General features: G+C 40.8%; 1 protein-coding gene across 4 annotated transcripts in view; it reads left to right on the top strand.

The window, feature by feature from the left end:
- The window catches only part of HERC5 (HECT and RLD domain containing E3 ubiquitin protein ligase 5), a 60864-nt gene that overhangs the window by 10314 nt on the left and 33430 nt on the right, over positions 1–17120 (top strand). For 3 of the 4 annotated variants that reach the window (XR_011378349.2, XM_051819569.3, XM_089303091.1), the window contains 7 exons: positions 123–268; positions 4860–4936; positions 7410–7513; positions 8308–8367; positions 9430–9523; positions 13451–13640; positions 16133–16287. Coding sequence is in view for 3 of the 4 variants with exons in the window: in XM_051819569.3 (XP_051675529.2) it covers positions 123–268; positions 4860–4936; positions 7410–7513; positions 8308–8367; positions 9430–9523; positions 13451–13640; positions 16133–16287 (826 nt within the window). In the remaining variant the exon portion in view is untranslated. Of the gene's footprint in view, positions 1–122; positions 269–4859; positions 4937–7409; positions 7514–8147; positions 8255–8307; positions 8368–9429; positions 9524–13450; positions 13641–16132; positions 16288–17120 lie in introns of those variants that run through there. The other variant, XM_089303092.1, reaches the window with a different exon arrangement.

Below are 17120 nucleotides of genomic sequence, written 5' to 3'. Positions count from 1 at the left end.
GAGCCTGTGGGTGAGAGTTGGGTAACAAGCTTCATTCTTATTGGGCAATCTGACCTATATTGCTAAATATTCTCACTGCGGAAGATAATTAGTAATTGACTATATGTGCTTGTATTTCATAGGTGGCACACACTCGCCTACATCCTTGGCTTGGGAAAGGTCTTTTCCTTTGGCTGTGGAAAAGAAGGACAACTAGGGAGCCATGGGACACAGAACCAGCTGGCACCACTCCCCGTGAGGTTGTCATCAAAGGAGGAACTCAAATTTGGTAAATTGCATAGGCACACAGGATTTAGCATATAATACCTTGTTAGAGAAAGTGTGTGTGACTGTGAAGGGAGTTTCTCTAAACACTGGTTTCATTTTTTTTTATCTGTAAACAATTTAAAAGATTCAAGATAATCTATCAAGCCAAAATAAACATTACTTTTCCATTACTCCTCCAGAATAGGATTATTGTGAATTTGAATGGTAACAAAAAAATAGATTCTGTGCATTCAGAAGTGTATGCAGCTTTGATGCCATTTTGCAAGGCACTTATTAATTTCATGGTGGTTGGTTTTCTGTGTGGTTAAGTTGACCCACAGTTGTGTAAAACTCACAAGAGCAGCTGTCTCATACCAGCTACTGTGGCTAGCTGCTCAGCACTTACCGTGTTTTCTTAATCCTTGTTAACGGTTCTGGGAGATGTGGTCTGTCACTCCCATTTTACTGGAGGATACAGAGACCTGGGGAGACAAAGAGGTGGGGATGTGGTTCGGCATAATTTTTTTTAAAGATTTATTTATTTATTTGAAAGGCACAGTTAAAGAGAGAGAAGGAGAGGCAGAGAGAAAAAGATCTTGGTGCTCAGCCCTCTGCCTCTATGCTGAGTCGCCCGCCTGGTCTGGCCAGGTGTCATCTCTCCACCCAACCATGTAACCTCGTTCCCCCCCCGCCCCAGTCCGAACGACTGGGCACCCTCCCAGGTCCTGTCTGGAGAGGTGCCCATCCATCCTTATGGATGTCCCTTCCCTAATAAACCTTGTTATTTTACCTCCCACAAAAAAAAAAAAAAAAAAAAAAAAAAAAAGGAAAAGAAAAAGAAAAAGGTCTTCCATCTGCTGTTCAATGCCCAAATGGCTGCAATGGCTAGGGCTGGGCCAGACTAAAGCCAGGAGCTAGGAACTACTTTTGCGTCTCATTTGTGTGCAGGGGCCCAAGCATTTGAGACATCTCCTGCTACTTTCCCAGGCACATTAGCAGAGAGCTGGATCAGAAGTGGAGCAGCCGGGACTGGAACCGGTGTCCATATGGGATACCAGCATTGCAGGTGGCAGTTTAACCAGCAGTGCCACAGTGCCTGGCCTTTGGCTGGAATTTGAACTATGCTCTGTGTGACCTCAGGCTGGGTGCTCTCAAACACTACTATAAAAGTGCTGTGGAGTATTTTTGCTACTTGTTTCTGAAAGCCTAGTGGTGACCTGAAATAATAGAATCCTCTCATTTCTGGGGAAAGGAGCTATAATTCTTTTGAAGAGTTACATGGGTTTGAGGCACTTGTTTATGTTCTTCACAGCCAGCAATCATGGGGGCAATCTTGATATCGTGGTTTTTAGTAATGGAGGCTGACTTAAACTAGACAACAGTTAATTCATTAAATATTTGTGCTTTCTGTGCAGACATTGATATCATGTATATAAATTAAACTGATGATGCATGTCAACTTTATCAATCACCTGCATTTGCCAATTAGACTTTACATTGAAGTATTTATAGTTCTATTTAATTGATGGGAAATTTGCTGAATATTTTTGTACTAACAAAGATAAAGAGACAATGTTTAAGAGGAACCTGAAATTTAAACAGAATGTGAATGCTTGTGCCAAACGACTTTTTTTCTTGAACTTTTTTTTTCAATTGACAAATTTTTTCTTTGAATCTGAATTTGTGTGTTCTTTCTAGATTCTAAAAGTAACACAGTTTTTTTTGATAAAACTTAGGAAATGTAGATATATGCATAGGCTACAAAAGTGAACATTATCTCATTGATTATAAAAATCAATTTAATATTTTATTAAAAATTTATATTTCTTTGAAAACTGATTTGAACAAAATTGCATTTTTATGGTGCACATTGTTTTTATTTTCTTTTTTGTGATTACAAGATAATATTTAAGTTCATTTAGACTTTAAGCCATTTTCTCTCAGCAGTTTGTGCACAGGAATAATTTTATGCAGATTGCAATGCAAATAATTATACATTACATTTTTTGTACTCCATTAGTTACCACAGATCAGGGAAAACATATTGTCTTTTTGTGACTGGCTTTTTTCACTAAATATAATGGTTTCCAGCTGCATCTATTTTGTTGGAAAAGACAAGATTTCATTCTTTTTTTACGGCTCAGTATTATTCCATAGTTTATATATACCACATTTTATTTATCCAGCTATTGGTTGATGGGCATATGGATTGATTTCATATCTTAGCTATTGTGAATTGAGCTGCAATAAACATGGGGTACAGAGAACTCTTTAATAATGCTGATTTCATTTAGTTTGGGTAAATTCCCTGGAGTGAGATTGCTAGGTCATGTGGTAGATTTATTTTCTGCTTTCTGAGGTATCTCCATAGTTTCTGCCCTAGTCACTATATTGGTTTCCATCCCCACCAGGAGGTGGATTAGGGAACTTTTTTCCCCACATCCTCACCAGTATTTATTTATTTATTTTAGATTTCTGTATGAAAACCATTCTAACTGGGATGAGATGAAACCTCATTGTGATTTTGATTTTGATTTTCCTAATGGCTAGTGATCCTGAGAATTTTTTCATGTGTCTGTTGGAGATTTAAATTTCCTATTTTGAAAAATGCCTGTTGAAGTCCTTTGCCCATTTCTTTGCTGTATTGTTTGCTTTGCTGTTGTTGAGTTTCTTGAGCTCTTTATAGATTCTCAATATTAATCCTTTATCAGTTTCATAGTTTGCAAATATTTTCTCTCATTCTGTCTGTTGCCTCTTCACTTTTCTGTGTTTTTTTTTTCTGCAGTGCAGAAGCTTCTTAGCTTGATGTAATCTCATTACCTATGTTTGCTTCAATTGCCTGTGCTTCTGGAGTCTTTTCCAAGAAGTCTTTGCTTATGCCAATGTCTTACAGAGTTTCCCCAGTGTTATCTAGTAATTTGATGGTATCGGGTCATATATTTAGGTCTTTGATCCATTTTGATTTGATTTTTGTATAAGATGTAAGGCAGGGGTCTTGTTTCATACTTCTACATGCAGAGATCCAGTTTTTCCAGCAGAGTTTGTTGAAGAGACTGTTCTTTCTCCATGGACTGATTTTAGCTCCTTTGTCAAAGATTATTTGGTTGTATATGTGTGAATTGATTTCTGGGGGTTCTGTTCCATTGGTCTACATGTCTATTTCTGTGCCAGTACCAGGCTATTTTGTTTGTAATTGCCCTATAGAATGTCTTGACGTCTGGTATTGTGATGCCTCCAGTTTTCTTTTTGTTACATAAGGTTGCTTTAGCTATTTGGTGTCTCTTGTGTTTCTTATGAATTTTTGTATCTTTTTTTTCTAGATTTGAGAAGAATGTCATTGGTACTTTGATTGGGATATCTTTAATCTTTAAATTGCTTTCGGTAGCATGGACATTTTATGATATTAATTCTTCTAATCCACAAACATGGAGGATTTTTCCATGTTTTGTGTCTTCTGTTGGGCACCGGTTCTAGTCCCGGCTGCTCCTCTTCCTATCCAGCTCTTTGCTGTGGCCTGGGAAAGCAGTAGAAGATGGTCCAAGTCCTTGGGCCCCTGCACCTGTGTGGGACACCAGGGGATATTCCTGGCTCCTGGCTTCGGATTGGCGTAGCTCCGGCCACTGCGGCCATTGGGGAGTGAACCAGTGGACAGAATACCTTTCTTTCTTTCTTTTTTTTTTCTTTCTTTTTTTTTCTTTCTTTTTTTTTGACAGGCAGAGTTAGACAGTGAGAGAGAGACAGAGAGAGAGAGATCTTCCTTCCGTTGGTTCACCCCCCAAATGGCTGCCACGGCCATTTGTATAAAGTGCTGAGTGCTGCACCGATCCAGAGCTAGGAGCCAGGCGCTTCCTCCTGGTCTCCCATGCAGGTACAGGGCCCAAGCACTTTGGCCATCCCCTGCTGCCTTTCTGGGCCACAGCAGAGAGCTGGACTGGAAGAAGAGCAACCGGGACAGAACCAGTGCCCCGACCAGGACTAGAACCTAGGGTGCTGGCGCTGCAGGCGGAGGATTAGCCTAGTGAGCCATGGTGCCGGCTGGAAGACCTTTTCTCTGTCTCTTCCTCTCACTGTCCATAACTCTGTCTCTCAAATAAATAAATAAAAATCTTTAAAAAAATTTATTCCAAGATATTTAAGTTTTTTTGTAGCTATTGTGAATGGAACTGATCTTACAAATTCTTTCTCAGCCACAGCATTGTCTGTGTATAAAGGTTATTGATTTTTGTTTGTTGATTTTATTTCCTGCAACTTTACCAAACTCTCTTTTGAGTTCCAGTAGTGTCTTAGTAGAGTCTTTCAGTTCTTCTATATATAGAATCATGTTATCTGCAAACAGGGATAATTTGACTTCTTCCTTCCCAATTTGTATCCTTTTGATTTCTTTTTCTTGCCTAGTGTCTCTGACTAAAACTTGCAGGACTATATTGAATAGTGATGTTGAAAGTGGGCATCCATGCCTGGTTTTGGATCTTAGTGGAAATGCTTCCAACTTTTCCCCATTCAGTATGATGCTGGCTGTGGATTTGTCATATATTGCCTTGATTGTGTTGAGCAGTGTTCCTTCTATACCTAATTGTCAAGTGACTTTCTATACTCTTAATTTTCCCTTTCAGAAAGCAGAACCTCAGAAAAGGAGTTAATAATGATTGCTGGAGGGAATCAAAGCATTTTGCTCTGGATGGACAAAAAGGTAAAAACAGATCTCTAGATGTTCTGTAAAGTGTTACTTTTGTATTTGAGAGAGAGCTCTCATGTGCTGGTTTACTTTCCAAGTGCCTGCAAGGATTAGGGTTGTGCTGTCTGAAAACTGGGAGTAAGGAACTCAGTCAGGTCTCCTACACGGGTGGCTGGAGCCCAGTGACTTGAGACATCACAGCTGCCTGCCGGGTCTGCATCAACAGGCAGCAGTGGGCAGGAGCTGGAGGACAGCAAACCCAGCCATTCTGTTATGAGACACAGATAGATAACCCAGCATTCGAAGTGCTAGCCAAACACCCACCCCTGGCTTTGTATTTTAAGCAAAATAAGGGATTCTAGCATCAAGATTTGCTGAATTCCAAAATCATCAGATTACCAAGATGACTTTTTTCGGAATAGCCAGCCATTTTTAACCCTTTGTTATCTAAGCTATGTATTTTCCCACAGAATCAGTAGACTTGTCCCTGGTGAATGTAGGGTCAGTCTGGTTTCTTTAAGATTCCACTTACCTTTTGGGGGTCTCCTTGCCAGTGGCACTTGGTCAATGTCCTAGCATGCTGACAGGTTGATAGATTTTAAAAATGACTTTGCCAACAAGTGCAGTACTAATAAAGACTTACAAATGCTCAATCTGTAAATCCCCTGCCCTGTTCCACCAAGGGGAATCAAGCTCTTCCCACCTGGGCACAGCCGTGGGAGGATCATGCCCTCGGGCCTCTCTGATGTTCAGTGTAATCTGCTCGTGCTTGTATAAAGTGCCGAGTGCTGGGGCATTCAGAGCAAGGTGCTTTGAGACCAAGCCTCCTTGATTAAGAAATTGGAAACCAGGCAAAATGATTGGCTGCTCCTTGGGAGAGGCTTATTTTATGATTGACCCAGAGCTGTATTATACATATTTAAAAATTAGTATTACCCGCTGTTCTTAGAATAAACCTAAAAGCTGGATTACCATGTTTTAAAAAATTTGTAGCTGATAAATAAAATATGAACATACTTACAGGATACCATGTGCTGTGTTGATACAGGTGTTCACTTCGGGGTAAATGTTGAGTATTTCTTCAAATGTTTATCATTTTTTTTTTAGTTAAAGATTTCAGAATCCTCTCTTCCAGCTTTATATTTTATACATACACACAGAGTACATAATTGTATCACCCTATTGTGCGATAGGACACCAGAACTTCTTAACCCTGTCTTATTACAACTTTACCCATTAATCAGCATTTCCCCTCCCCTCACTTTCCCCTGCTCTCCCCAGCCTCTGGTAACCACCACTCTTGTATGAGAATAACTTTTTCAGATTATGTATGTGAGTAAGATCATGTAGTATTTATCTTTTTGGCCTTGGGCTTAGTTCATGTAACGTGGCCTCCATGTTGTTGCAGATGACAAGATTTCCCCTTTTTATGGCTGCATAGTGTTCCCATCATATATATGGACCATATTTTCTCTTTCTATTCATCACTTGATGAACTCCCAGGTTGTTTTATTTCTTGCTGTTTAATGAACGTGGAAGTTAAAATGTCTCTGACAGACTGACTTCATTTTCTTTAGCTATGTACCGAGTAATGGGATCACTGAATCATGTGGTACTTTGATGTTTAATTTCTGGGGGGAACTTCCATACTATTTTCCACGATGACTATCCTAATTTACATTCCCTCAAGCAGTGTACCAGGATTCTTTTTTTTCTGTGTCCTCACTAGCATCTATTGTCTTTTGGGTTTTTGATAATAGATTAACTAGAGTGAGATAGTGCTTCATCACTTCCCTGATGATGAGTGACTTTGAGCATCTTTTCATGTACCTGTTGGTCTATTCAGATCTGTTGCCTGTATGTTAATTGGATTCTTTGCTCCTGTGCTAGTGAGTTGAATTCTTCTAATAGCCTGATTATTAACCATTTGCGCGTTGCATAGTTCACAAGTATTTTCCCCCACTTTCTGGGTTGTCCACTCCATTTTCTTTCTGAAGTCTCACATGCCAGTTTATAAAATTCTTGTCCAATCCATTGTCTTGAAGTGCTGCCTCTGTGTTTTCTAATAGGTTCTTGTCACATATTTTGATCTTTAATCTATTTTGAATTGCTTTTTGTATGTGATGAAAGATAGGGGCCTAGTCTGATTATTTTACATGTGGATATCAAATTTTTCCACCACCATTTATTGAAGAGACTGTCATTTCTCCAGTGTGCATTCTTAGCACCTTTGTTAGACTTCAGTTGGCCATCAATGTGAATTTACTTCAGTGAGTTCCCTGCCTTCTGATATTTTCTTTTTACTTGTCAGCACCTCTTCAGTTTGAGGAACACTCCAGCGTATCTTCTAGGACATGTCTGGAGGTGATAAATTCTCTCAGCTTTTGTTTGGGAGTGTCTGTCTCTCCTCGTCTGAAGGTTAACTTCTGACCAGGCACCCATTTCTGTACTTCTAGATTACTGTTTTTTACTTTATCCTTGTTCACAGAATTCCTATGTTAATCTGAGAAGGAAAATTCCTACATTGAATGAAAGCACCATTAAGAGATGGATTGCTGATGTGGGGACCAAGCAATGGCAGAACACAAAAAGGTATGTGCGTCCTGCATGTCTGACTGTGCTTAGGTATTTGCAGACAGGAACTGCTGAAACTGCTTCTACACAGATTGGAGGTGGGGAGGTTCTGTGGCCCACCAGTGTGCTTGCTAAGATTGTGAGAAGCAGAACCAGCAGGAGTTGGGTATTTCTGTCTGCTGATCGGCTGATAGATCTGTCGATAGAGAGATTAATTTACTTTAATGAGTGGGATCCTTTGATGTGAGGGCTGGACCCCAGTGTTTGTGTGTTTCCTATTCACAGATGAACAGTTGGAGCAGTCTGCTTCAAGCCTTGCAGTTTTCTACCCTGTGTAAAGATCATGCTTACTCTTACAAACATCATCTTTCAGAAAAATTTTCATATAGGGCCTCTAATGTTGGAAAAATTGTTGTACAAAACAGTTGCACGAATAATTTTCAGAGCATAAAACTACATATACCCCCTTCATTTAATTTCTGATCATTTATTTTGTTTCCACTTCAGTGGAACAGAAATAAATAGGGCTTGCACTGTTGGGTGGCATGAGAGTTATTTTGTTTGTCCAAGAAAATAGTGACCCTAAACCAAGTTTTTTCCTATTTCACCGAGGCTTTTCTAAGTATATATCTTTTTATTTTCCATGTTTGCCACTGAGATTTTGTTATATCACAGAAGAACTTGCAAGAAAATAATGGAAACAAATAGAAGACAAGTTTGAGGACAAGTTTAAGATGTTTATTTATCATGTCTCATGCGGTAAGGAGACATACTGAGGATTTGGTTTAACCACTGTATTTTTCCTAATGTAGGGAAATTCGAGAGATATTTACGTCTTCTGCTTGCCTGACTGGAAGTTTTTTAAGACAAAGGTAAAATATATAATAAAATCATCTTACACATATATGGAAGAATATATAAGATGATTAAAGGGTAAAGTAATTATCTCTTTTTAAGATTACTTTTTAAACAAAAGCATAGATTTATTTGCTGTACAAAATGTCAAAACTACAGACACAAACAAAAAGAAAATGAAATTTACCCATAATCTACCACTTACGAGTGAATATCCTTTTTCTATGTAAACATACTCTTTTACAAAAGAGGGATCATACTGGGTTTTCCACACCTTAATTGATTTACTCAGTTGTTTAATGCTAGATACTGAAGATTCTTAAAAATTTTTGAGTATTAGAAAAAGCAACTTTGTACTTCTTTTCCTAAATATTTGTGTATTTCTTTAAGACAATTTCTTCATGTTTTTAGATGCTATTATTTTATAGACTGTATGTATATTTAGACAGTGAATGCACTAAATTCAGCATAAATGTAAATCAAGGGTTAAGCTATTTATCTGTTCCAGTGATCATTTTCTGTTGGAAAGCTAAGAATTTATGGTGCTGAAGCCTTTCTTTGGTCCTCACCTTTCAGTTCATGTGACTGGAAGAAATAGTCATATTATTTCAGAAACAATAAAAACTTCTGTCATTTTTCTGTGTCTGTTTTTTACACTGGAAAATAAATACTTAGTGATTATCTATTTAATATTCGACAATACTTGAGTTAAAATCTTATAGTATTATAGTTGATACAGCCTTGATAGTTTCTGCCATCTTAGAAATAATTGTATGTTTGCTGTTGCATTTTCAATTGTACCTGTACTCAGACAAACTATTATAGTTATTTTTTATTTATTTGAAAGGTGGAGAAACAGAGACAGCTAGCCAGAGTTCTTCTGTCTGCTGGCTCACTTCCCAAATGCCTGCAACAGCTAGGGCTGGGCCAGGCTTAGGAAGTTGAGGAAAAAGTCCTTTTATTGAAATGTGATTATAGAAGAGATATTGCCTCTAGGTAGATAATCCAATGGAGTGCTTCCTCTTGAAGTGTCCTTTTCAGTTTACTTATCCATTTATGTGTTTCTCTTCATTTTACAGAAAGGCTGCAGAGCCCAAGTCTGTTCACGTGGACTTAAATATAGCAAGAAATGCCTTTAAGGAGTTGACCCAGAAGGACTGGATCACTAACACGGTGGTATCCCTCAGATTGCTACTTGAGGAATAAAATATACTGGACTGTCTCTTAAAAGAACCCAAAATTGGCCGGCGCCACGGCTCACTAGGCTAATCCTCCGCCTAGCGGCGCCGGCACACCGGGTTCTAGTCCCGGTTGGGGCGCCAGATTCTGTCCCGGTTGCCCCTCTTCCAGGCCAGCCCTCTGCTGTGGCCAGGGAGTGCAGTGGAGGATGGCCCAGGTGCTTGGGCGCTGCACCCCATGGGAGACCAGGAAAAGCACCTGGCTCCTGGCTCCTGCCATCGGATCAGCGTGGTACGCCGGCCGCAGCGCGGCGGCCATTGGAGGGTGAACCAATGGCAAAGGAAGACCTTTCTCTCTGTCTCTCTCTCTCTCACTGTCCACTGTGCCTGTCAAAAAAAAAAAAAAAAAAACAAAACCAAAATTTCAGAAGAAATATCATGTTTAAAATATTTGGAGGCACTGTCGGGTATCTGGATTAAGTTAAACTTAGCATTCAGGGGTGCACCCATTTAGGGTGAATGAGTTGGTATAGTGGTCAGTCAGGTTACAAATTGTGTAAATGTTGCATCTGTACAAACACACACACTAACATGCCCATACATTCCTGGGAAGGTATCTTTTCAACTCAGGACTTAGGAAGATGGTTAAGAATTTGTTGAGATTGTCATATTAGAATAAGAACATTTTATACGCGGTTCTTTTAAGTATACAGAAATGAGAATGTGAACATCTCCCTCACTAAGGACGATTTTGCATCCTTTTCCTCTATGCTTTGTTGTATCACACATCTTCCTTTTCTGTAGGTTCTAGAATCTTCTTTGTGGAACTGTTGCTTCCTGTTTCAATAGCGTTATTACTCTCTTTAGTGTTTTCTACACTTGTAGATACCCCAAATGTGCCTTCTCTGTGACTTTAGTCTTCTTGATGCAGCCTCTCTAATTTATTTCTTCTTCTTCTTCCTCTTCCTCTTCCCCTTCTTCCCCTTCTTCCCCTTCTTCCCCTTCCCCCCCTTCCCCCCCTTCCCCTCCTCCTCCTCCTCCTCCTCCTCCTCATTCTTCTTGTTTGTTCTTCTTGTTCTTGTTCTTCTTCTTTTTTGGCAGGCAGAGTTAATGAGAGAGAGACAGAGAGAAAGGTCCTCCTTCCATTGGTTCACCCTCCAAATGGCCACTATGGCCAGGGCGCTAGTGGAGGGCAGTGAAGGACTAGCCTTAGGATGTCTTCTATTTGTTTGCATTATTTTCTTGCCTTCTTGCCAGTTCTTCTGTGATATAACAAAATCTCAGTGGCAAACATGGGAAATAAAAAGCTCTTAAAAAGCCAGGAGCCAGGTGCTTCTTCCTGGTCTCCCATGTGCGTGCAGGGGCCCAAGGACTGGGCCATCCTCCACTGCCTTCCTGGGCCACAGCAGAGAGCTGGACAGGAAGAGGAGCAACCAGGACTAGAACCTGGCGCCCATGTGGGATGCTGGCACCACAAGGGGGAGGATTAACCTAGTGAGTCACAGCGCTGGCCCCTGCTCCTTCCTTCTTGTCCCTGCACAACACCCACACTCCTCAGTCTGTCCCTCTGTTTCTCTGTCATTTTCTTATATCTTCTTCCCGGCTTCCCTGCCTACAGTGTTGGTTTGTCTACCATAGTCAGCATTCTCTATTTGAGCTCGTATTTTTTCTTTCACATGCCTTTTCTCTTAGATGGCAATGGAAAGTAGAATTCTGCTGCTTCTGATAGAATTGTGGCCTGGTGAGGGATTTCAGACAAATGGATCCCTTATTATGTGCTCCTGTCAGGACCTGGGAGCACTCAGCAGTGCTATGACACTGAGCAAAGATGGGTCATGTGGACTCTTTATCAGTGTTTGTTGCTGCTCACTTTTATTTAAAATCTTGCCCTTGAGGAGCTTAGCTCTGTGTAAGAGTCTGAGCCTTGCCACTGTGAATGCAGCCATCAGGTGGTCACCAGAAGTGTGCAGCCATTTCCACCTCTTAAGGGAAGGGTTAGGACCAGTTCATCACTACAGGCCCTCTTGCTTACTGATTATGTATCAATTGGGCCAGAGAAATAACCTGTAGTGTACAAGTGTTAGTATCATGGGGCATTCTTCCCCTCCATTGCTTCAGTGGGAAATGAGATCAGATCTGTGATGTTTCTATCTGAGTCCACATGTGGACTCACGGGCTTTCAGCACTTGTTCACTTACTCGGCAAGCATTTCAGCAGTGCCCCATGCTAGGCCCTGGAGTGATGACTGGTGATGACAGACGTGCCCCCTGTCCTTCTGAAGCTTGTCGTGTAGTTGGGGGGCGCAGACACAGACATGCTGGTGTCACAAGACCCGTGTGTCTCACACCCCGTTGTCTTTCCTAATGCTGAGCTTAGCATGTGTGCAGTGAGTGCGTAATTGCATAATTGTTGCTGTGGAGGGCAGTGAAGGACTAGCCTTAGGATGCCAAGCACAAGCTGCCCAGAGTTTCCTGGCTGTCCACAGGGAAAGGGCATTCCACGGAGCCAGGAAATTGTCATCAAGGCATGCAGGGTGAAACACCAGAACTGGCTTGGGTGGATTGCTGTCATGCTGAAGGGTTTGGAGTAGGTGGCGTGTGGTTCCAGGCTGAGGTTCATGGTGAGACAGGAGGTGGGAAGAGTGCCACTGGATGTTGACTGAGGAGAAGTGTCAGGAGTTGTGTGTGACTTCATGAACTGAGCCTCATAGGACGAGGCCAGGATCACAGTTTAACATAAAAGTAGTAATTATGAGAGTTTGTTTATTTAGAGATAGAGTAACAGCACATCCAGAGGAGATTCCCCTTTAGCTGTGTGACCTTGAGCAATTGCTTAATTTCTCTGAGGCTCAAATTTCTCATCTATAAAATGAGATTGTTAAGAATATTTATAATATCTGTAAACCATTTAGCACAGTGTTTGGCAAATGCCAAGTACTCCATAAATATTACCTGATCTTGATAGTGGATTTTTAAGCAAATTGGTTACTGCAATCTGAGCAGGCATTATGAAAATTCAGAATTCAGTCTGAACTTTTCCTAAACAGTTGATTCTGAATTAAGGAAACTACAAGGAGATTAGAAGGCCTAGAAATAAGAATTTGTGATGGACACAGGTATTTCTGAGAGGGTATTAGGAAATCATGTTGGGTTTTGTTGTTGAGGTTGTTGCTTTTTGTTGGGTTTTTGGTTTTTATTCCATTTGGCTTTTCTGGGGTTATTATCTTCCTATTAAAAAAAATGAGGTGGGATAGTTTAACCCAGAGGGTACAATATAGTGCTTACTTAGTGGAGAGAGCTGCCTGTTTATTCTAAATCCATTGTTCATCCAGTGTGAGTCTTTCTTTCTTTCTTTTTTTTTTTTTAAGATGTAGTTTATTTATTTGAAAGATGCAATTACGCAGAGAGAGCTTCCTTCTGCTGGTTCACTCCCCAAATGACTGTAATGGCCAGGGCTGTGCCAGACTGAAGCCAGGAGCCAGGAGCTGCTTCTGGGTCTCCCACATGGGTGCAGGGGCCCAAGCGCTTGGGTCATTCTCTGCTGCTTTCCCAGGTTGCACTAGCAGGGAGCTGGATCAGAAGTGGAGTAGGCAGGACTTGAACCAGCACCTGTATGGAATGTCGGCATTGTAGGTGGTGGTTTTATGTGCCGTGCCACAATGCTGGCCTCCAGTGTGAGTCTTATATGTGGGATTTCTTCTGGCTCTCCTTCCTGCCCCTCAGAGTTGAGTTGAATTATCACATGAGTATGCCTCTGGTACTTTGGAGGCCAGGTGAGATGTCAACATAGGTTTTAGAAAAATGGGTTATTCTCATTTCATAGTGGAATGAAACTCTGGCTTCTGTGCCTTGCTTCAGTACAATAAGTGGAACCGGTTCTTGCTGAGTTTTGAATGCCTTTCCCTAATCCTTCCTGACCACAGATAACCACTTGTCTCCGTGATAATTTGCTCAAGAACCTTCCAGTTCATTCTCCACACCAAGAAGCCTTAGAAGTTTTCTTCCTTCTCCCAGAATGTCCTGTGATGCATGCTTGTAACAACTGGGAGAGCCTGGTGCTTCCATTTGCAGATGCTATTTATAGATTGAGCGACCAGTCTTCAATGGTTCTGGGTAAGCTTGATGATTTACTTTTGTAAAGACTGTGCCCATCTAATCAGTGGGAAATAACATCTAGCAAAGTTATAGTAAAGCTGAGGTAATTATAAATGTTTTCTTTTGGGGGAGGTCTATAATTTTAGACTCCTCTAAAGATTATATAATGTAATAATTATATATAATATAATAATTACTGTGGTGATAGAAAATAAATTATTCTAGTACCTTCTTAGAGTTCTTGGAATGATGCACCTGCATTGTTTGGCCATGAGGTCCTGTGTCCCCAGCTTTCCATTATGAAAAATTTAACAAATAAAAGTTGAAAGAATAGTGCAAGAATTACCTGTGTGCTCTCTTCCCTAGAGTCAGCATCAGTAGACTATCAGACTTTGTCTCTTTATGTATGGATTGTATTTCATTTTGATTGAACTATTTGAAAGTAAGTTATGGACCCAATATTTCACCATTCACCTTAGAATATGGAATATTCTATTACCATGACATCATTCTCATATCTAATGAGATTAGCCAGAAATTGTAATAGTCTAATACTGAAACCATATTCAGATTTCTCCAGCTTTCCTAAAAAATTGTATAGATTAAAAGAATTATTTATGATTTAAGAGGCATAGGACAGCAGAGCTCCTGTGTATTGGTGTACCCGCAAATGCCCACAGTGGCCAGTCCAGATCTCTCACATGGGTCGCAGGAATCTAGCTATTTGAGTCATTACTGCTACTTCTCAAGGTCTACATTAGTGGGAAACTAGAGTCATAAGCTAGACCCAGAAATCAAACCCAGTCTGGTTTGGGATGCAGGCATTGGCCACCAGGATAAATGGCCCCCCTCTTTTTTTTTTTTTTTTTGGTAAGAATTCAGGTAAATTATATTAGATTCCCACATCCAGACTGTCTGGTTATTTCTTCCTCTGTATTTCCAGTCCACTAGAAATTAAGTCTAGGGGACAGTATAGATTCTGGTGGGGATTTTAATATTTGTAGTGTGCTTAACTTAAGGAAGTCCATTCTTTGTTTTATTAAATCTGGATAACTTTGTTAAAGCGTATAAAGCTACTATGGAGTTTTATAAGTATTGTTTATTTGAGAGACAGAGAAAGCTCCCAGCCTCTAGTGTACTCCCAAAATAGCTGGGGCTGACAAGGGGGCAGAGCCAGGAGCTGGGATAGCAATCTAGGCCTGCCATGTAGGTGGCAGAAGCCCAATTACATGAGCCATCACTGATACCTCCCACCATCTGCATTTGTAGAAACTTGGAGTCATGAGCTGGATTCTGGGATCAAACCCAGGCACTCTGATGTGGGCACCTTTCCTGCTAGGTTTAACATTCACACGCAATTGGTTTGTTTTTCAAAATGCTGAAAGATTTTTTTTTAATAGTTAAAAACTTGGGGGCCGGCGCTGCGGCTCAATAGGCTAATCCTCCGCCTTGTGGCACCGGCACACCGGGGCCTAGTCCCAGTCAGGGCACCGGATTCTGTCCCGGTTGCCCCTCTTCCAGGCCAGCTCTCTGCTGTGGCCAGGGAGTGCAGTGGAGGATGGCCCAAGTCCTTGGGCCCTGCACTCCATGGGAGACCAGGAGAAGCACCTGGCTCCTGCCATCGGATCAGCGTGGTATGCCAGCCGCAGCGCGGCGGCCATTGGAGGGTAAACCAACAGCAAAGGAAGACCTTTCTCTCTGTCTCTCTCTCTCACTGTCCACTCTGCCTGTCAAAAAAAAAAAAAAAAAAAAACAAAAAAAAAACAAAAAAAAAACAAAACCACAAAACACAAAACAAAACAAAAAAAACTTGAGGTCAGCAGGTTAAGCTGCTGTCCGCAACATCAGAATTCCATGAGTGCCGGTTCAAGTCCTAGCTGCTCTACTTTCCCATCTAGCACCCTGCTAATGTACCTGGGAAAACAGTGGAAAACGGCTCAAGTGCTTGGACCACCACTACCCATGTGGGAGACACAGATGAAGTTTCAGGCTTCTGGCTTGGACCTGGCCCAGCCCCAGCCATTGTGGCCATTTGGGGAGTGAACTAGTGGATAGAAGATCAGTCTGTCTGTTTTTCGTCTCCTCCTCCTCCTCCTTTTCCCTCTCCCCCTCTGTCTGTCTCCCTCTATCACTCTGCCTTGCAAATAAATAAATAGAACTTTAAAAATAGTAGTTAAAAACTCAGTTTATATAACCAATTATTAATCTAGTTTTTAATATATTATGCTACTTCATGTAGGGAAAGAACATGATCAATTTGATTTTGTGTGTGTTTTTCCACTGATTAATTAGATCTGTTTCTATGTTCTGTCAAGGAATTTTCCCAGGGGATTAAAATCTTAACTTTCAATGGGAGCTGTATTTATTCACTGAAAATGTATGGTTTTGTAATTGTAATACATAGTAAACTGTGTTATGGAGTGTACAGTGAAATATTGACCACTTTTAACCTTTAAGATTCCAAGACTAAAAATGCAGACAGTCATATTTACCTTTTTGATCTTCCTCAGAGGAGTACTGGGCAACTCTGGAAGAATCTGCTTTCAGGCGAATAGTCCAGATGGCCAAAAGCAGCATTGTCTCTCAGCTGCGTTACTGGTCCGAGAGTACTGAGAATAACTATCACATTAAAGTTCTCCTGGAAATGATGAAAAAGCTACACAGGGTAAGGGCTCCTCTAGCTACCTCTGCATCTTGGTATTTGGCAATAAACATTCTCTTGCTTTGAGTTGGCCTGAATCTTAAGCAGACTGATAGAAAACAAAGTTTATATTGCTATTTTATATTTATTTGAAAGACATAGTTACAGAAAGAGAGAAGGAGAGACAGAGAGAGATCTTGTGTCTGTTGGTTCACTCCCCATATGGCCAGGAATAGACCAGGCTGAAACCAGGAACCCAGAACTTCATCCAGGTCTGCCACATGGCTTGGGCCGTCTTCTGCTGATTTCCCAGGCCATTAGCAGGGAGCTGGATCAGAAGTAGAGCAACTGGGACACAAACAGGTGTGCCACTGGCTCAGGCAGCGGCTTTACCCATTATGCTATAACACCAGCCCCTATATTACTGTTTTTTAAATGTTTTTTGTGAGTTGAATGATACATGTAAATGAATACATACATAATATTTATGTACAGTTTGAATAAAAATAATATTAGTGTACCTACCATCCATGTTATAAACAAAACATTTCCAGTGTTTAAGAAGTGCCTGTGAATCTCTCACTGATTATGCCATACCTCTACCTCCCAGAGGTAGCTGTAATCCTGGATTTGGGGGTAATCATGCTCTTATTATTTTATGATTGTATGCCTGGACACTCTGTTGTTCTGTTATTCTATTTTTGAAGTTTATTTGAATGTAATGTATGTGTACTCAGCAGTTTTATAGGTTTATCTAGTTTAACCATGTGCCCATCTTCCTTTCCACTCTGCATCACAGACCATTGTATGAATGTGCCATAATTGATTTGCCTGTGCCAGTATTCATGCACATGTTT

Source organism: Oryctolagus cuniculus, chromosome 8 (assembly GCF_051225735.1).
Source record: "Oryctolagus cuniculus isolate XC-2025 breed Fujian yellow rabbit chromosome 8, ASM5122573v1, whole genome shotgun sequence".
Lineage (NCBI taxonomy): Eukaryota > Metazoa > Chordata > Mammalia > Lagomorpha > Leporidae > Oryctolagus > Oryctolagus cuniculus.
Note: the sequence above shows the minus strand (reverse complement) of the source record. Positions and strands in the feature narration are given on the sequence as shown.